We start from the raw sequence: 17,539 nt of genomic DNA on the forward strand, positions 1-17,539 counted from the left end.
GCGGCGGCGGCGGCCCGGGCCGGGCCCCGCTCCGGGCTGCGCGGCGCTGCCCGGTGTCGGCGGCGCGGGCCGGGCCGGGCCACGCCCCCCCCGCGCCGCCACCGCCGCCGCCGCCGCCGCCCCCGCGCGCGCGCGGGGAGGGGGGCGGGAGGAGGGGGCGGGGGGCGCGCGAGCCGCCGCCGCTCCCCATTGGCCGCCGCGCGCTATCAACATTCCGAAACGGAGCGCGCCGCCGCCGCCCATTGGCCGAGGCGCGCTGCCAATCAGCGCCCGGCGCCACGCCCCCTGCCTCCCTCCCCGCGCGCGCCGCCACGCGCCACGCCCCCCTCTCCCCCCCCGCCGCGCCCCGGCCTGAGGGACCGGCGCCGCCGCCGCCATCTTCGCGCCGCCGCCCCCTCCCCTCGCACCGGGCCCGCGACCCCCCCTCCCGTCTCCACCGACCGCCACCGGGTGCCGAAAAGTCCCCCGCCCCCTCCCCAAAGTTGCTGCTCCGCCATAAGTTACAGAGGTCCCGAAATGGTGCCCCCCGCGCCCCGCTCCGTTACACGGCTGCCCCCCGCTCCGGAGGCGGTTAAAACGTTCCCCCTAGGTTATAATCCCACCCCCGGCCTTACAAGGGGGGCTGTAACTCCACAGCCCCCAGCAAGAGTCAATACCCCCCCGTAAGTTGTATCCCCGCAGTGTTAGAGGGTCCCCCATATGATTTAGGGCCCCATCAAGTTACATGGCTGCCCCATAAGTTGTAGGAGGGCCCCCAAAGTTGTAGATTTCTCTCAAATGTTACCAGGCTTTCCCCTAACATTATAGGTTTCCTTAGTACTTATATAAAAGCTATAAGAACCCCCAAAATGTTACAGGGCTCCCCTACAGAATGTAGGTTTCCTTCAAACAAGTAGGGCTCCCCAAAAGTTAAAAGGCTCCTCCTAAAGCCATGTGCCTACAAGGCTCCATGAAAGTTATAGGACCCCCTATAAACTATAGGGTCCCCTGAATGTTACGGTGCTCTCCCCAAAGTTACAGAGTCCCTGGAAAAGGCAGAGGTGATGCTGATTCATGTAGGGCTCCCCCAAACGGTATAGGGATTGCCCTCGGGTTATAGCACCCCATAAATTATAGGGCTCTCCCCAAATTGATAAGGCTCCCCCCAAAAGTTATAGGGTGTCTCCTAAATTTATAGGGGTCTCCAATACTGACAGAGCCCTGAATAAGTTATGGAGCCTCTCCAAAAGTTATAGCTCCCCCAAATCTTAGGTATCTCCCCAAAGTTATCAGCCCCCCTAAAGTTATCAACCCCCTTTAAAGGTTATAGATCCCTCCCCAAAGTTAAACCTCTTCCCCTATATGCTATAGGCACTCGTCCATATGTTCCAGCGCTCCTAAAGTTATAAGGCTCCCTGAAAGCTGCAAGACTCCCAGAAACCTATGAGACTGCCCCCAAAGTTACTGTCCCCCCCCCAGCTATAGGGCCCCCCTACTTACAGGTCCCTAAAAAAGTGATAGCCCCCCCCCCCAGCACCTATAGGGCTCCAAAAGCTGCAGCTCCCCCCAAAACCCCCAAAAGTAAAAGCTCCCCCCAAGGGGAGGGAGCATGGAGGACACGGGGGGACATGGGGGGACATGGGGGGACATGGGGGGCTGCCTGGGGGCAGGGAGGGTTCCCCCAGGGCCGCCCCGTCCTGTTCCCGCGGCTGCCCCCGGGCAGCGGTTGGCAGCGCGCGGAGCCCGTTGGGCTGGCACGGCCGGGCACGTCCCACGGCGGGGACACCCGCGCCAGGGGACGGCCGGGAGTCGCGGATGGCGGCTCCACACGGATGCGGGATGCTGCGGCCGGTCCCGGCGCCGAGGAGGGAGGCAGGGTCCGGACACCGTGTCCTGCACGTGCGGAGCAGCATCCCGGGAGGGCATCCCTGCCACCCCGAGGGCTGCCCTTTCGCAGGGAGCTGGAGACAGGCTGGCCCTTGGAGGTGCCACATTTCCCTCCCATTCCCGCTGCTGGGAAGGTGTTTCCAGCAGCTCCGGGTGCTGGCGGCAGCAGGGCAGCGCGTCCCTGGCGGATGCACCCGGAGGAGTCTCCCAGGCTGTGCAGAGCAGAGCTGCTCAGCCAAATAACCCAGGTGTCCCCTGCCGTCCTCTTCCCCGTGTGGCTGCAGGTGCCACCCCGGTGCTGATGGAACAGCATGGAATGAGCTTGGAGCCCCTGGGAAAAGGGGTCCTGGATCAGCAGGCTGTGCTTGGGAGCGCTGTGGAAGACGCAGGAGGAGGAGGAGTGCGGATGCAGCATCCTTCATCCCTGGCGCCTCCGTCCCAACGGCCATGGGGCTGCTCCAACCCCTCTCCCCATCCCTCCTCCGTTCTCCGTATCCCGCTGCCCCACGGCCCGTGGGGACGCAGAGGAAGGAGGCGGCCACTGAGCCCGGGGACCTTCCACCCTCCCGGGCAGCGTAAGGGGAGCGGGTGCCCGCGGCGCCCTCGTTAGCGCAGCCCCAAAGGAGCTAACGAGGGAGCAGGTCCCCAGCAGCGCCTCTCCGGCCCCCGGAACGCTCCTCACCGGAGCAAGTCCGGGCTCTATCATGGAGGCCCTGCGTGCTGGCTGCCCCCCGGCTCGTTTAATCTTTAACGCCGAAATGCTGAGCTGGCGTCTTTAATCCATTTAAATATTATGCAACTCCCGCGGCCGCCGTCCCGCCGCGTTGCACAACAGCCCCAGGGCCCCGGCCACCGCGCGGGGCTTGGGGCTCCCTCCTGGCTCCTGCATCGCAGCCGGACCCGGTTCCGTCCCACGGGGCGGCCCGGGGCCCACGTTGGAGCACATCCCGGGTCCCGCACTGCAGCATGGCCCAGGTGCCGCATCGCTGCGTGGCCCCGGTGCCGCATTGCTGGGTGGCCCAGGTGCTGTGACAGCGTTGGGTGGCCCAGGTCCCGCACTGCAGCATGGTCCCAGTCCTGCATGGCTGAGTGGCCGAAACGTTGTGACATTGCTGGGTGGCCCAGGTCCTGTGCTGCAGTTGGCCCACGTGTCGTGACATCGCTGGGTGACCCATGTCCCACGCTGCAGGTGGCCATGTCCCATGCTGCAGGTGACCCATGTCCCATGTTGCAGGTGACCCTGGTTCCACACTGCAGGTGGCCCATGTCCCGCACTGCAGGTGACCCTGGTTCCGCGTTGCAGGTGACCTGTGTCCCACGCCGCAGGTGACCCTGGTTCCACACTGCAGGTGGCCCATGTCCCATGTTGCAGATGACCCTGGTTCCGTGTTGCAGGTGGCCCATGTCCCGCGCTGCAGGTGACACTGGTTCCACACTGCAGGTGGCCCATGTTCTGCGCGGCAGGTGACCCAGGTCTGATGTTGCAGGTGACCTTGGTTCCATGCTGCAGGTGACCCGTGTCCCATGCTGCAGGTGACCCTGGTCCTGCACCGGCTCCTGCGCCATGGGCGGCTCTCCCAGCTCCTGCCGCTCACCAGCCGGTGGTCCCCAGGCTGGCACAGGGAGCTGGTGGCCTTGCCCATGGTGCCTGTCCCTGCCGTGTGTCCCCAGGAGGCTTCCTTGGCACCCGTACGGCATGTCTGGCATCGCAGGGACACATCCCGGAGGAGCTCCCTATGGGGACAGCTCCGTGCAGCACACACGTCCCTGCAGCCGGCTGCTCCATGCGGGGTGGGATCCATATGACTGGCACATCCTTACGGCACGCTGGTCCGTATGCAGCCATCCAGCCTGCAGCTCCCCACAGCGTGCAGCTCCATGCAGCATGCTGCTCCATACGGGAACAGCTCCTTGCACGCGCGGCTCCATACGGGAACAGCTCCTTGCACGCACGGCTCCATACGGGAGCAGCTCCGTGCCGGCAGGAGCAGCGTCCCGGTGGGAGCAGGTGCCGGCGGGAGCAGCCGGTGCAGACGTGGACACATCCACACGGTGCCGCTGGGCTCCCACGCGCTCCCCCTTGTGGGAATGGCGACAGGGAGGTGTGGAGGATGCCTGGGCAGAATCCCGGCCTGGGCGGCGGGAAGCAGGAGCCAGGCCATTCCGAGCGCTGCCCATTCCCGCGGCTCCAGCATGACCACCCTGCCCTCCAGCCACACAGCCAGGTGCCAAGGCGATGCCAGGGAGAGGTTTTCCATGCCTCCAGTGTCCCCTCAGCAGGGGCCAGGCTAATTCCCTGATCCATGTGCCGGGAGCATCCGTGCAACAGGAGCATCCGTGTGCTGGAATCATCCATCCACATGAGTTTATTCCATGCCCGGCTCCACATCCCTGGCATAGCTGTGCCACCCGTCCCCGCGGGGGCGATCCCTGCCCACAGGGGGTCAGATCCAGCGGACATGGGAGATCCCCCCCGCACACAGAGCGTTTCCGTGTGTTGGCTCCCCTGGCACCCGAGCGCCCTGACACGGGTGGGTGGGGACGGGCCAAAGCAGCTTGAAAGGAAAAAAAAATAGTATGGAAAAGAAATATATATATATATATATATATATATATATATATATATGGGAAAGGAGAGGTAGGGAGTGTACTACCCCTTCCCTAAATCCCTATGCTCTCCATTCCCGCTGATCCAGCAGACTGCAGGGCTATGGGGATGCAATGCCGCAGGGATGCAGCTCCACGGGGATGCAGCTCCATGGGGATGCACCACTGCAGTGATGCAGCTCCACGGGGATGCAGCTCCATGGGGATGCAGCTCCATGGGGATGCAGCACTCCAGGGATGCAGCTCCATGGGGATGCACCACTGCAGTGATGCAGCTCCATGGGGATGCAGCTCCATGGGGACGCCGCGGCGCGCTGCAGCTAGAGGTTGGTGATGTAGACGTGCAGCCCGTTGGGAGCCGCGCGGGCGCCGCCGCGCGCGGGGCCGACGCTCTCGTACAGGTTCTCGGCGGGCCGGGGCTGCGGCGGCGCCTCCCTGCCCGCGTCGCGGCCTCTCCTCCAGCCCACGTCCACGGCCTCGTAGTGCGGCTCGGCGCCCACGCAGGCGTAGCAGGGCTCCAGCGCGGGCTCTGGCGCGGCCCGCGCGGGCTGCGCGGCCCCCGGCGCCTTCCCCCGGCCGCCCTTGCACACAGTCGAGTACATGTCCTCCACCTGCAAGGGGAGGCAGTGAGCGGCCCCAGCCCGTCACCCACCTCGGGCCACACAGTCACGATCGTCACGGTTGGAAAAGGCCTTTGAGAGCGTCGAGGCCAGCCATGGACTCAACGCCATCCTGCTACACCGCGTCCCTGAGCGCCTCATCCATCCCTGCCGGGGACGGTGACTCCACCACTTCCCCAGGCAGCCTTGACCACTCTTTCCATGCAGAAATTCTCCCTGATATCCAACCCAAACCTCCCCCGGCAACGTGAGGCCATTTCCCCTTGTCCCATCAAGCGTCACGCCGGGCGCTCGCCCCTCACCTTGGCGCGGGGCGCCGGGGCCGGCCCGTCGCGCGGCGCCGCTCTCGGGGCCTTGCGCACGCACGCGTAGTCGGCGTCGGGCGCGGGGGGCGCGGGGCGGCGCGCGGCGCCCGCGGGCAGGTTGTCGTAGGGCTGCTCGGGGGCGCGCGGGGGCCGCGGCAGCTCGCGGTGCGGCAGCTCCGCGCCCGCCGTGCCCGGCGCCCGCAGCACCTCCACGCTGGCCGGCCGCAGACCTGCGGGACAGGGGGTGCTGGGGGTGGCCGCGGCGGTGCCGCGCTCCCGCGGGGATGCACGGGGGCCCGCCGGGATGCGGGGGGTGTCCCGTGACGGTCACTCACTCTGCTCCCGGGGCTGGATGCGGCAGAGCTCGTGCAGCCTCGTGTCGGACTTGCTGAGCGAGCGCAGCTGCGTTTGCCGCAGCAGGGCCTGCGGGCGGCGGGTTGTGGGCGCCGGGCTCCCCACGTGGGTCGTGGGCCCATCCCGGTGCCCCCCAGGGCCCCCCAACCCTCCCCGGTGCCCCCTTACCTTGTCCACCAGCCTCACCGCGTCCCCCGGTGGCTGCTTCTTCCGGGCCTTGCTGCAAGGAGACACAGGATGCTCCATGCCCCCCATAGGGATGCTCCATGCCCCCAGCAGGATACTCCATGCCCCCCATAGGGATGCCCCATGCCTCAGTGGGGTGCTCCATACCCCCCATTGGGATGCTCCTAGAGCCAGTAGGATGCTCCATGCCCCCCCATTGGGATGCTCCGAGCCCCAGCGGGATGTTATGTACCCCAGCAGGATGCTCCATGTCCCCCATAGGGATGCTCTGTTCCCCAGCAGGATACTCCATGCCCCCCATCGGGATGCTCCGAGCCCCAGCGGGTCCCAGCTCTCCCGGTGCAGTGTCCCCCGGGAGCAGAAGCCAAGCAGGGAGCGGGGATGGGGCGCGCGGCGGGACGAGCCGGGCCGCGGGGCCGGGGGGCTCCTACCGTCTGCAGGCAGCGCACAGGGCGCCCAGGTAGAGCAGGGCGCCCAGCAGGGCCAGGGGGGCCGCGGGCGGCAGCCGCGGGGGTCCCGGCCGCCCCTCGCCCCGCGCCGCCGCCATGGCCAGCTGCGTCCGGACCTGCGGACACCGGAGCGAGTCGGGCACCGCTCGAGCCGCTCGTCCCGGCCTCCCGTGCCATTATCCTGCTCAGCCTCGCGGCTCCACCGCGGGAAAGGAGCTGCTGCCTGCGGCCCTGATGCAACCCCCGGGACCGCCGCCTGTCCCCATGGGGTCCCCGTCCCTGAGGGTTTCTTCAAGGAGAGGGAGGGACGCGTGGGGACGCGCCAGCCCCGCAGGCAGAGCCGGGAGGACGTGCGGAGATGGTCGCAACAGCCCGGCCGGCAGCCGCTTCTCCTCGCGCCTCCCTGGGGCTCTGCAGGCCCTGGGGCTTGCGGGAGGAACCAGAGCCCCGCGTGCCACAGGAGCGGGCAGCCGCCCCGGCCCCGTCTCCGTCCTCCTCCCTTGCTCCGCAGCAGAGCCGGGGCCATCTTCCTAATGGGCCTGGCCCTGCTGGCAGGGCGGCAGCTCCGGGTCCTGCCTGCAGCGGAGCGTGCAGCTGCACGGAGCGGGCGCAGGGCTTGCAGATGCATCAAGCTAGCACGGGGGCACTGAACCGGCGCGGGCGCACAGAGCTGGCGTGGGCGCAACCGCTGCGGATGCACCGAGCGAGCACGGGTGCATGCAGCTGCTGCAGATGCACCCCTGCAGCAATGGTGCAGCAAGCCCTTGGCATTGCCACCGTGCAGCTGGGTGCACCGAGCTGTTGTGGTCGCACCGAGCTGCAGTAAATCCAGGGCAAGAGGAGCAGAGGAGCCAAGCAGGGACAACAGCGGCAGCTTCGCCCTGAGCCTTGCAGGCAGCACTCAGTGCTCAGCCCTTAGCCTCCGGAAAAGCTGGGGCATGACTAAACCCCTTGTGCGGAAAATGTCTCAATCCAAAGTTTTCCCCGTGCAGCCAACAGTGAGACAGAGGCAGTTTGCAGCCTGGTGAACACGGGAGCACAACACGGCTCCAGGTAGATGCCGTAACCGCGCCAGACAAGGTGGCCGTGTCCTAATGGCAAATATCCTACGGAACCACAGCAGGAAACCGGCTCTAGCCCCAACCTGCCTCGCGTGGCCCTCGCACGACAACCAGGACCCGTGGGGACAGCGCGGGGACTTCCCTGCCCCAGCTCCGGCTGTTGAACCTCCTCTGCGCGTTGAGAGCGGGTTCCTGCACGGGGGCCCCATGCCCAGATGCGCAGCCCAGCGTCCCCCCAGCCGGGCTCCTGTCCCTCCCGCTGCAGCATCGGGAGCGGGGAAGGACCCCGGGAAGGAGGAGAGTGGGGAGGTGTCATCCACCCCGTGGTGGAGGGAGGGATGGAGGGAGGGATGGAAGGAGGGATAGATCAATCTTGCTCTTCTCCCCTCCGCGTGCCCTCCAGCGCTCTCAGCCCATCGTCACCCAACCCCGGAGCCGCCTTTGCTCACCCGCCGCACTGGTTTACCGGAGAATTTCCCACACCTTTGGGTCCTTCCCTGCTGCCAGAGTCCCCGCAGAGCAATTATTTCAGTGTGGAATCAGAGACGGCTTTAAGGGACTAACCAGGCCGGGCAGACTGGCTTAGATCAGAGATGGCTTCTCCCTTCGAGGGCGCTTTAATTAGCGCCGCTTTTCCGCCTGAGCATTCGCTAATTATCCGGATCACCCCAACGCAGGCGGCTGCTGGAGACCCAAACCCAGCGCGCGGCTGAATTTGCTCCAGATCACTAAAACGGAGCCAGTTCAGCCAAGTCACGCGGTCGAGGCTTGCAAGGTTGAGTTTTAAACAGACTGAAACGTGCAAATGAGCTTCCTGCCCGCGGCGCCGCCGCCCTGGGCGCCTCTCCGGGGCCGGAGGCGCCGGCTCCGCGAGCCGCGACGGCCCCGCGCACGGAGCCGCTTTCATGGGCTCTGCGACTCGGCAGCTTTCGAAAGTCCCTCTAACAACAACAAAAAACCCTAAAACGTCTTCGTTTGAACTTAATTTTTTCAGCTAGGCCCCTGACAATAAGATTGAATTTGATGTAAATTTAAGTTCCACCACTATCAATTCTGCCTGGCCTCCAATTCAGCTAAACGGGCACACAATATCCAGTGCGGAATGACAAGGAAAAACAGGCCACAAAACTGCTAAAACCACCTCGGCAGGGAAGCAGGGCAGACGCTACAGGCCGATTTCCAGCAGAAATTGTGGATGTGGCTGCAGCAGACCCGGCTTGGGCACCCTGGGGAGGTCTGCGAGTAAAGTGGCTCAAGAAGGGGAAACGACCTCTTTTTGGGGCTGGTTTTTTTCAACATTTTCTTTCTTTCTTTCTTTTTTTTTTTTTTTTTAAACAATCACAAAAACCAAAAGCCCTGTTGCAGTTACGTCAGCAAGGTTTAACCTGCCCTAAACACTAGGACGTAACCACTAAATCTTAAAAAATATTTCCAACGTGGAAGAGGAACAAGGTCTCGCTACACCTGCGTTTCGGCAGCAGGAGAAAGCTGTCTCTGAAGGGACCCATTTCGTGCTTAAACTCCGATTGAGTTTAGTTATTTAGTTTATAAAGGACCAAATACCTTTCTGAAGGCCCAAATGTCACAAAACTGGGACACTCAATGCTCGTAATGACAGGCCCCATTGCTACTCGTGCTGGACTGGCTTGTAGAGAAAACTTGCCTTAAGGTTTTGACTCTTCCGTTCCTGCTATGTGGCTTCAGTTGAGGCTGAAATTGTTTCAGCACCTTTTTTCCTTTGTGCCTTTCTGTATTTGCTGAAAACAGACCCACTTTGGCAAAAAAGTGCACATCTAAGCACCAGCAGAGGAACTGCGGGATGGTTTTTTTCGACAGAGATAAGTTGCAGCAGGGTGCAAGCTCTGGTGAGTCCTTAGCGCTGCATTTATAGAGGAACTTATAGAAAGCCGGATTCCGAAACAGGGAGTGAGGGCATTATGGACACAGGTTTCCCCTCCACCCTGAATCACCTCCTGCCACAGCACTTCTCTTGCCACGAAACCAGCAGTTATTCACAATTTCAGGTCTCCAAAAACAATGTTTCAAAGACCATAAAAAGGTATAGTCCTCCGAAATCAGTAGGTTATTTTCCCCTTTTTCTGGTGGGGACAGAAGGGTGTCCCACAAATCCGAGGCCAGCAGCGAGCTCACCAGGAGAGCAAGCAGCTCCCGCTCCACTTCCAGATCAGATCCGTGCGATCCCAGCCAAACCCGAGCGCCTTTTCCTCCTCTCTCAGCCCAGGAACTTTGGGGTGACCAACGAGTAAATCGCTCTGTGCACTGACTGGGAGTTTGGTAAATAATCCAGCGGATACTTGGACACCATGGAGGAATCCTGCCCTTCCAGCCTGACTAGCTGCAACAGCATCTCCGACACTGCTGCAACTCCACAGGGAACCTTTAAGCAGTTTCCAACCCCTAGTTTAGCTGCATATCCCCGCGTTTGCAAGGCAAGAGAACAACCACCACTTACTTAGCAGAAGCTCAAAAGCCGGCGAGCAGGAGGCGCAGCAATCCAACCATCCCCTCTTCCTTGCCGATCCCCCTGGAGAATCCGGCTCCTTTCTCCGGCAGTTTTCCCGGCGCGGGGTCCCGGAGGGTTCCGTGCGCCGCGCGCTCCGGCACCGCGCTCGCTTCCTGGCCGCTGCACCCAGCGCAGGCGGTTCCTCCCCGCCCGGCGCTGCAAACAGGCTGGGCAGGCACCGGGGGCACCTCCGCGCCTCCCCCTCCTGCCAGCGCCGCTCAGGTGCCAGCGGCAGCGCCGGCCGCGCCACGCGGACGCTGCCTCTCTAATGATGGGAGCCTGGGAAACGCAGGGAAAGAAATAAAACAATCGCTTTATTCAGCGGGATGTTCGGTGGCGCAGGCGGGACGCGGCGGCTGTTTCAACGGGGAGTTGGACAAGCAACGCTGTGGATGTTTCCACTGAGCAAAACGCAGCTCAGCCAGGACACGGGGCTCGTACGCCTCGGTGTTACAGAGTAAAAAAAGACTCCCAGTAAGGTGAGAACACAAAGCAAAACTAAAAGTCTTCTCTGCATAACGTGGCTCGCCAGGCACGGGCTGCCTCAGCAAGCGCCCGCGCCGAGTCGGGCACAGCGGGACATCGGTCCTTGTCATCGCTCAACGCCTGGACACGGGAAACAGAGTCGTTTGGAGGGAAGGGCACTCAATGAATGTTGTTAAACCCTTGAGTTCAGCCTGGTGTGTGGAGAACGCGAATGCAGAGCAACAAAACGGGAATGGGCAGTGCAGGCATGGAGCCGATGGCTGCTGCCATGGGACATGTCACCTTTCCCACCTGCCACAGAGCTGGCACGTTGGTGCCCGACGGAGCAGGACCCAAGGGCTCTCCGGCAGCAGAGTCGCTACTACAGATTTCTTGAAGACATTTCTCTTCTTGCTTCATTTTGCTGTTGCTCTGTGGTTTCTGAGCTGTGTCTGCAGTAATGCTAAATCACACATGACAACCCTGATCGTATCTCCTGCAGCCTTAGATTTTCTGATTAGCTTGGCAGTGAATCAGACAGGCTCGGCCCTTGTAAGGAAAGGAAGCCCTGCCCAGATCGACAGCTTTTTAATTTTCTCGAAAATAGATAAAAAAAGAGTAGCATGAAAAACTTTTCATTAGAAAAAAAATGACTCACAGAATAAAAGGAATGAGTTTTTTTTTTTTTTTAAACTTAAGGAAAGAAAATGCATCCTAAAGATACTGGCATGAAATTATTAACAAGTCCCACCAGGAAGAGCCTGCTGGAACCACCATCTCCTCTGGGGCATGGGCAGGCTGCCACCCCCGCAGAGCACGGCCTTCCTGCCCGAGGGCTGCTCCTGCTGCAGGGAAGGGCGCCCTGCTCGCTCGGCCTTCCTCCCGCGGAGCCCCACGCTCCTCCTCAGCGAGGGCTGCACTCACACACCCCTCCTGAGCCCTGCACTCAGCCAAGGCCCAGCCTGACCCAGGACTACATCCCGAGGTTACTATCTTCAATCTAAAGGGAACCTGTGGTCAACAAACCATCTAGGACAGGAAAACTCAAGTAATGATGGTAGAAGCGTTGAGGTTCCCCGCAGAGCTGTTCCTGGCTAGGAGGTTTGAGGCTCTCACACCCTGTCTCCTCAGTTTTGACCTGCTACTTGTGGAATAATGCAACTCTCCAGGCCAAATCAATGGTTTTGGCCATAATATGGTCTAGGGATACTGGTACAGCTGAGATTGAAGAAATATATTGCTTGAGACTGCTGGTGCTCACCTCCAAGCTGCCGTTTTCCCCCTGCTCATTGCAGCAGGGCTGCGAGGAGCTACTCTGAACAGATCCGTGAAGCCCCTCGCAGGCAGCACAGGGAGGGAGCACTCGCAGCACTCGGCTGTTGCCGCTGTCACTGGGCACAGGTACCGCTCTGCCAGAGGGTGCCTGGGACCCTGCCCCCACCTGCAAACGCTCCGTGGCTGCCGCAAGCACAAGCCACAGCTGCTGCAGGATGTGGGGCTTCAAAGCCCCTTCTCGCTGGGGCGCAGCCGGCACCGTTATCACCCCAGGAGCTGCACAATCTGACTGCAGGCACCGCCGCAGCGATAAGAGAGCAGAGAAGGGTGCAGGCGAGCAGGGAGTCACCTTTCTTGCAGCCAGGCCTTACACGACGCTCGAGCTTACGAACGCTTTCAGGGCTGGACAGAGGCTCCTTTTCCCCCCCATCCCAGGAGAGCCAAGCTCAGGAGCATCTAGTTTTGGTAAAACTGCCGCTTTTCAGCCCAGTTTCAAGCTGGACAGACTGCGGCCCAGAGGAGTGGGGTGGCTGGCCCAGGACCTGCCGAGAGGAATGAGCACTGCAGTCCGACGCCCTCCTCGGAGCCTAGAACTCAGTCATCTTCTTGTGGGTGTCTGCTTTCTTCTGCTCCCGCTGCAGACTGGCTTCCTGGGCCTGCAGCTGCCCCAGCTGCTTGTGAGCATTAGCCAGTTTCTCCTCCAGCTGCGCCGCAGCGACGCTGTGCCTGAAAGCAGAAGGTGAGAAAACAACGTCATCCCGAGCGCCAAGAGCAAAGGGCTGCTCTCATCCTGGGAGGGACCCCCTCTCCTACGGGATTGGTGCGAGCGACTGAAAACTGCCTGGTGTTCAGCACAGCCGGAGCTGGAAAACACACAGATCTTCCCAAGACACCCGTCAGCAACACAGGAGATGGGCAGGGAAGGAGTCCAGTCTGCAGAAAGCTCCTCTCCCCACAGCTTGAATTCCACCCAAAGGATCCCAGAAAAATGTGCTCATGACCAAGCTGAGGACCATATTAAAGGCTCTGTCCTCTACCTCCCCTGCCATCTCACCCAAACGTGCTTCATCTCTTGCTGCGACACCTGATTTGAAGCCCATCCCTCTCCAGAAGGGCCAGGCATGACCAGCTCCTCCTGTAGCCCAAAGAGGATTTTTTTTTTCCTACCGTCCAACGTTGCGCGCCAGAGCCTGTTGGATTCCTCTGATATCCTTCTGCGTTTGTTCAATCTTCTCCATGGTTTGGAAGAGCCGGACGCTCAGGGCCTTCTTGGTGCTTTTGCTGGCATGGTAAATCTCTTTGCTGTTCCTCTCTGGCAGCGCTGCCCCTCCAGCCTTCTCTCCGGTGCTCTTTCCCCGCAGTTTCTCATTCAAGAAGTCAAACACGTTGCGGGGAGGCTTGCGGCCGCGCGCACCGGACTGGCCCGCGCTGCTCCCCTTCCCTTGGCATTTCCTGGGTTTCCTGGCGTCCAGCCTGCCCTGCTGCTTCCTCTGGAGCACCTCTGCACACTGGTCAAGGGACTTCCCTCGAGGAAGCACTACGGCCTGCACCGGCTCCACGCGGCCCTCGGAATTCTTCCCTAAACCTGAGGGGGAGAAGCTGTGAGGAGAGGCGAAGGCCCTGACACGAAGCCACCCCCGTCACCACAAACTGCAACTGACGGTCACGAGCTCAGAACAAGCATTTGGCCTTTGAGGTACAAAGTCTTAACTACCATCAGCGTTGTTGAGGGGTGGGGAGCAAGGGCCACAGACATCTGTGATGCTTGCTATGACAAGAGGCTTCTGCAGCAGAAGATAAGTGATAAAAAGCCCAAGGCCGTTCCCTCGGCCAGACCAGTTCGTGTAGGCTCAGCCTCACGTTCTCAGCTTCTACAGCCAGGTTCTCCTTAAAACTGGTTCGGTTCCTCTGCACAAACTAGAGTTTAAAGCAAGGAGCAGACTAGTGTCCTAAAGCTCCGAGGCTTGGTACAATTTGGATAGTGAGCAGCTCGCTCAGCAGGCTTTGCAGTCTGCCTAGAGCCAGACAGTGCTTTAACACAGACATCAGAAGCTTCGTAGATCAGCTCCCTTCTACCTAAAGCCTTTGAACACACAACAGTTCTCACGGCTTTAATCATGAGCTTGACCATGGCTCTAAATGTGGCTATTTTTTGCTATTGCCATACAGGTGCATACATGTGCCTCTATTTAGATGAAATAACCCCTCTCACTTTCTAGCACTTCCACATACGTGTGATTCATCACACAGTCCTGGCCTCATCCAACAGACCCTTCAGCAAAGGACCTTTAGCCTCATGCAAAATCTTGTTCTTTGCAACCAGCCCCTGGGATTGATCATGAAGACTAAGGTTGCAAGGTAGGCAAAGAAATAATAAATAAAATAAATAAACCCTCACACCACCTGGCTCACCTTCTCCCCTTACCTTTTCCAAACTCGTATCCCATCCGAACGAGCAGCTTGGAGCCAATGCCACGAGTATGGGCTTCCCAGCCACCGAAAGAGGAACTGCAAGCTGGAGTCCACTCCCCGTTTTCTGGGACGCTCGAGTCTATCACTGTGGCACAGAGGAGAAAGATCAGCGAAACACAGAGCCGCGGTGTGAAACCTTCAGCTGAGGCAGGGCAGGCCCACACAACAGGAAAACTCCTCACTAGGCAGTGATTTACTGCACATATGATCTTATAGCTCCTGAGAGAAGTATCCAGAGATGTTTCCACCTCCTTCACATACACTACAGTTAAGATTTAGCACTGAATCTATGGGAAATATCATTGCACACCTTTACCCTAGTATGAGGCTCCTCTAGGCCATTATGCTAACTTTGTATTATTAGCATCCAATAATCTCAATTAGGCTAAATTTAAAGAGCTCTAGGACACAGTTTTGTGCCTGTGAAGTAATTGTGGCACTAGCACAGAGAAGGTGTTGCCAGCATAATCTTAAAGGAGGAATTTGGGCTCCCTCTGTGTCAGCTTTCAAGAGTAAAACAGGGCAGGGCTGTTACTCCTACTTCACCAAACACTTCCGATTACTGTCATGGAGTTATACAAACCTGTCAGAGAGCTGAAGACGACTTTTGATTTATTTATTAGCTCAACTCAGTCAGTAAAGGGAAAAAAATAAAGAAAAAAACCACCCAAACACACTCACAGCACGGAAACCTCCGACTTTCATTAGCCCAGCAATGTGCAGAAAACATAGACTGCAGTTAGACACTGTGATATAACAGATACTCAATGTCCTCTGCTATCTTTCAGCGACCTACGAAGAGGCTGCTCTCTCATCAGAGACCAGACACTTGTGATGACAGCTACAGGCCAGGAGAGTAATTCAGCAGCCCCCAGAAAGGAGGCAAACCGAGATCACAGGCTGTTTTTGCTCAGGCTCTTTTTAAGTCTCTACCTTTAGCATAGCCAGAATCATCAACGCTGTCTTCATCAGATTCAGCAGAGGAGGCGCCATCCTCACTTCGCAGTGGGGGAATGATACCATCTCCTTCCACCACAGCTTCCTTTAGCAGCAGGGAATCAAACTTCACAGTGTAGTAGCCACTGTCGATGTCTGCAGAAGGAAACACAAATGCACAAGAGCTCAGTGTGCAACACGCAGCAGGCAGAAGACTCTCTACAGTAGTAGCTGTAGAGCAAGGAGACCCAGGAAACATGTATAAAGGAAAACTAGGGATATTTTTGCTCGAGATTTCTGTCTAGAAGGGAGAAGGATTTGCTGAAGTGAAGAGCTATTTCCACAGTGCTGCTGTTGATACTTAGAGAATTATTTCCAAAAGTAACAAAAGACAGGCTGCAGAGAGAATAAAGAGAAGGCAGACTTGTTCCCTCAGACGTAGTCAAAGGAAGAAAGAAAGTGGGAATACACCCCACTCGGCCCAGGGCACTACTTCTAATTTTCAGTTTAGACCTGTAGCAACCTAATCAACCTTTTTCTATCATCAAACAAAACCGTCGACTTTTTTATTTCACTTAAGCATCCGTGTTCAGCCCGCGGACAGCAGCCTGCTGAAACAGCCTGCGCCACGACTCACCGGTTATTTTGGCCGTGTACCAGATTCCATCGCTGTGCTTCGCCAGGCAGGCCGAGCCCACCTGCAGGGTGCTCAGATCGGGCTCCTGAAACGGCTGCAGCTCTTCCACAGACACCACTTGCCCATGGGAAAACCTGCCAGGGATGGTGGAAGAGGCACTGTATCTATCCCACTTGGAGAGGGGTTAAATAAACATTCCTGCTCTCACTAAAGAAAATATGAGCCAGTTATCAGCACTGATGAATCTTCACTGATAACTAGCCAAGTTTTACCACACGCTATTTCACCTGTACAAGATATCCTTCAGTTTTCCTCTTAAGGCATTATTTATGCCACTCTATGCCAGGGAATTAAGCTCCTCTTACCAGTAGCATGCCCAGTAAAAAAAACAAACACGTCCTTTGATAAACAGGATCACACAGAAACAAAGTTATCCAGTCCAATCTCCTGCCTGAAGCAGGACCAGCTTCACAGACAGATCAGGGCCTCATCAAGCCAAGTTTGAAATCTCCAACAAGGAGACTTCAGGACAGCCTGTGTGCATGCACTATCTAGAGGCTTTTTTTTTTTTTAAACACATCAATTATCAATTTAGCTACTGAATGGAGTAGGTAAAATCTCTGCATTTTCCCATGGAATTTAGCATTTCACCTTGGCATTAGCTGAAAAATGCAGTCAAACTGTTTGATGCCATGTTAAGAGTTTAAAAACAGAAAGAAATACATATTTGGCAAAATTACACCTGATACAAGAGCCAAACATGGCACTTCCTGAGGAATTTTCTTCTCTTAGTGACAAGAGCCTTAGCAAAAGGAGGGCCATAATCTTCCCCCCACCCCGTTTGTTTTTACCGACAGTTCTCCTTAAATCTGCATTTGTCATCCAGGAAGAACGGGCAGGGCTTCAGAGACTTGTGTGTGGGATAGAGATACAGCACTCGGACTCCTGCACTGCCATCCTCCAGGTATTCCGTGCCCACAATCATGGCATTATGGTACTCCAGGGTCCCCCAAGAACTGTAGTATGGGGCTTTAACCTTCATCCCACTCAGTTCCTCCTCCTCCTCCTCCTCTCTGTCAGACTCCTCCTCTTCGCTGCACTTGGAGTCACTTTTCCCATCAGTTTCTTCGCCTCCCTTTGACGGTATCTCCTCATTAGCAGCTGGAGGTTCGTCCTCAGTCCCGAGCTCGGCAATAGCTTCCTTAAAAGCCGCATATTCCTCATCCTGGGCAGAGCTGCCCAGCTCGACCTCCTGCTGCGGGGCACTGGCGGGGCAGGAGGAGGCCGCGCTCGTGTCGAGCGTCGCCAGGAGGTTGCTCTTCTTCACGGACACCAGGCTGGCCTCGGTGAGCTCGATGAGCTGCCGCAGGTCCTGCCGCAGCTGCAGCAGGTCCGTCTGCTGCGCGGGGTCCAGGCCCAGGGCCAGCTCCACCTGCTGCAGCTGGGCGCGGTACGTGCGGATCGCCGCCTCCAGGCTCCCCTCGTCCATGGCGGCGCCACGGGCCGCGTGGCGCTCGCCGGGCTCCCGCGGCACATGCGGCCGCGCCGCTTCCAGCCGGGAAGGGGCCCGCGCCGGCCGCCGCCGCCGCCTACCCCGCCGTTCTGCCGCTCGGCCCCGACGAGGCCCGGCGCGGCGCCTGCAGCGGGGGACATTAAGGGACGCGTTACCGCCGGTGCTCGCAGCCCCCGTTCCCGGCCCGCCCGCCTCACTCACTCACCCCCCAGCCGTCCCCGACCTCCTGCAACGCCGCCATGACACCCCCCAACTTCCGGCCCCTCCAG

The 17,539-nt window shown here is 59.2% G+C and overlaps 2 protein-coding genes across 2 annotated transcripts; both read right to left on the minus strand.

The window, feature by feature from the left end:
* Positions 1-4,793: 4,793 nt before the first annotated feature.
* LIME1 (Lck interacting transmembrane adaptor 1) lies at positions 4,794-6,485 on the minus strand. The gene is made up of 5 exons (XM_088523618.1): positions 6,370-6,485; positions 5,921-5,972; positions 5,734-5,821; positions 5,396-5,628; positions 4,794-5,084 (listed from the first exon to the last, which is right to left on the minus strand). The coding sequence occupies exons 1-5, from the start codon at positions 6,483-6,485 to the stop codon at positions 4,794-4,796; spliced, it is 780 nt and encodes a 259-aa protein (XP_088379744.1).
* Positions 6,486-12,290: 5,805 nt separating this feature from the next.
* On the minus strand, positions 12,291-17,335 carry ZGPAT (zinc finger CCCH-type and G-patch domain containing). The gene is made up of 6 exons (XM_088523542.1): positions 16,609-17,335; positions 15,758-15,891; positions 15,118-15,276; positions 14,138-14,269; positions 12,880-13,297; positions 12,291-12,438 (listed from the first exon to the last, which is right to left on the minus strand). The coding sequence occupies exons 1-6, from the start codon at positions 17,244-17,246 to the stop codon at positions 12,300-12,302; spliced, it is 1,620 nt and encodes a 539-aa protein (XP_088379668.1). The 5' UTR covers positions 17,247-17,335; the 3' UTR covers positions 12,291-12,299.
* Positions 17,336-17,539: the final 204 nt, after the last annotated feature.

This window comes from Tinamus guttatus, unplaced genomic scaffold (assembly GCF_059628265.1).
Source record: "Tinamus guttatus ecotype Peru unplaced genomic scaffold, ASM5962826v1 Tinamus_guttatus_pri_ptg000194l, whole genome shotgun sequence".
Lineage (NCBI taxonomy): Eukaryota > Metazoa > Chordata > Aves > Tinamiformes > Tinamidae > Tinamus > Tinamus guttatus.

Bases quoted from the DNA above. Each gene is read 5' to 3' on its own strand.
- LIME1 (XM_088523618.1), bottom strand. From the start codon at position 6,485: ATGGCGGCGGCGCGGGGCGAGGGGCGGCCGGGACCCCCGCGGCTGCCG. The intron at 5,822-5,920 runs GTAAGGGGGCAC...CGCCGCCCGCAG, and splicing joins CGGTGAGGCTGGTGGACAAG to GCCCTGCTGCGGCAAACGCA. The intron at 5,629-5,733 runs GTGAGTGACCGT...CCTGTCCCGCAG, and splicing joins CATCCAGCCCCGGGAGCAGA to GTCTGCGGCCGGCCAGCGTG.
- ZGPAT (XM_088523542.1), bottom strand. From the start codon at position 17,246: ATGGACGAGGGGAGCCTGGAGGCGGCGATCCGCACGTACCGCGCCCAG. The intron at 15,277-15,757 runs GTGAGTCGTGGC...TTCCTTCTGCAG, and splicing joins GTACACGGCCAAAATAACCG to ACATCGACAGTGGCTACTAC. The intron at 14,270-15,117 runs GTAGAGACTTAA...TCTGTGCCACAG, and splicing joins TGATTCTGGCTATGCTAAAG to TGATAGACTCGAGCGTCCCA.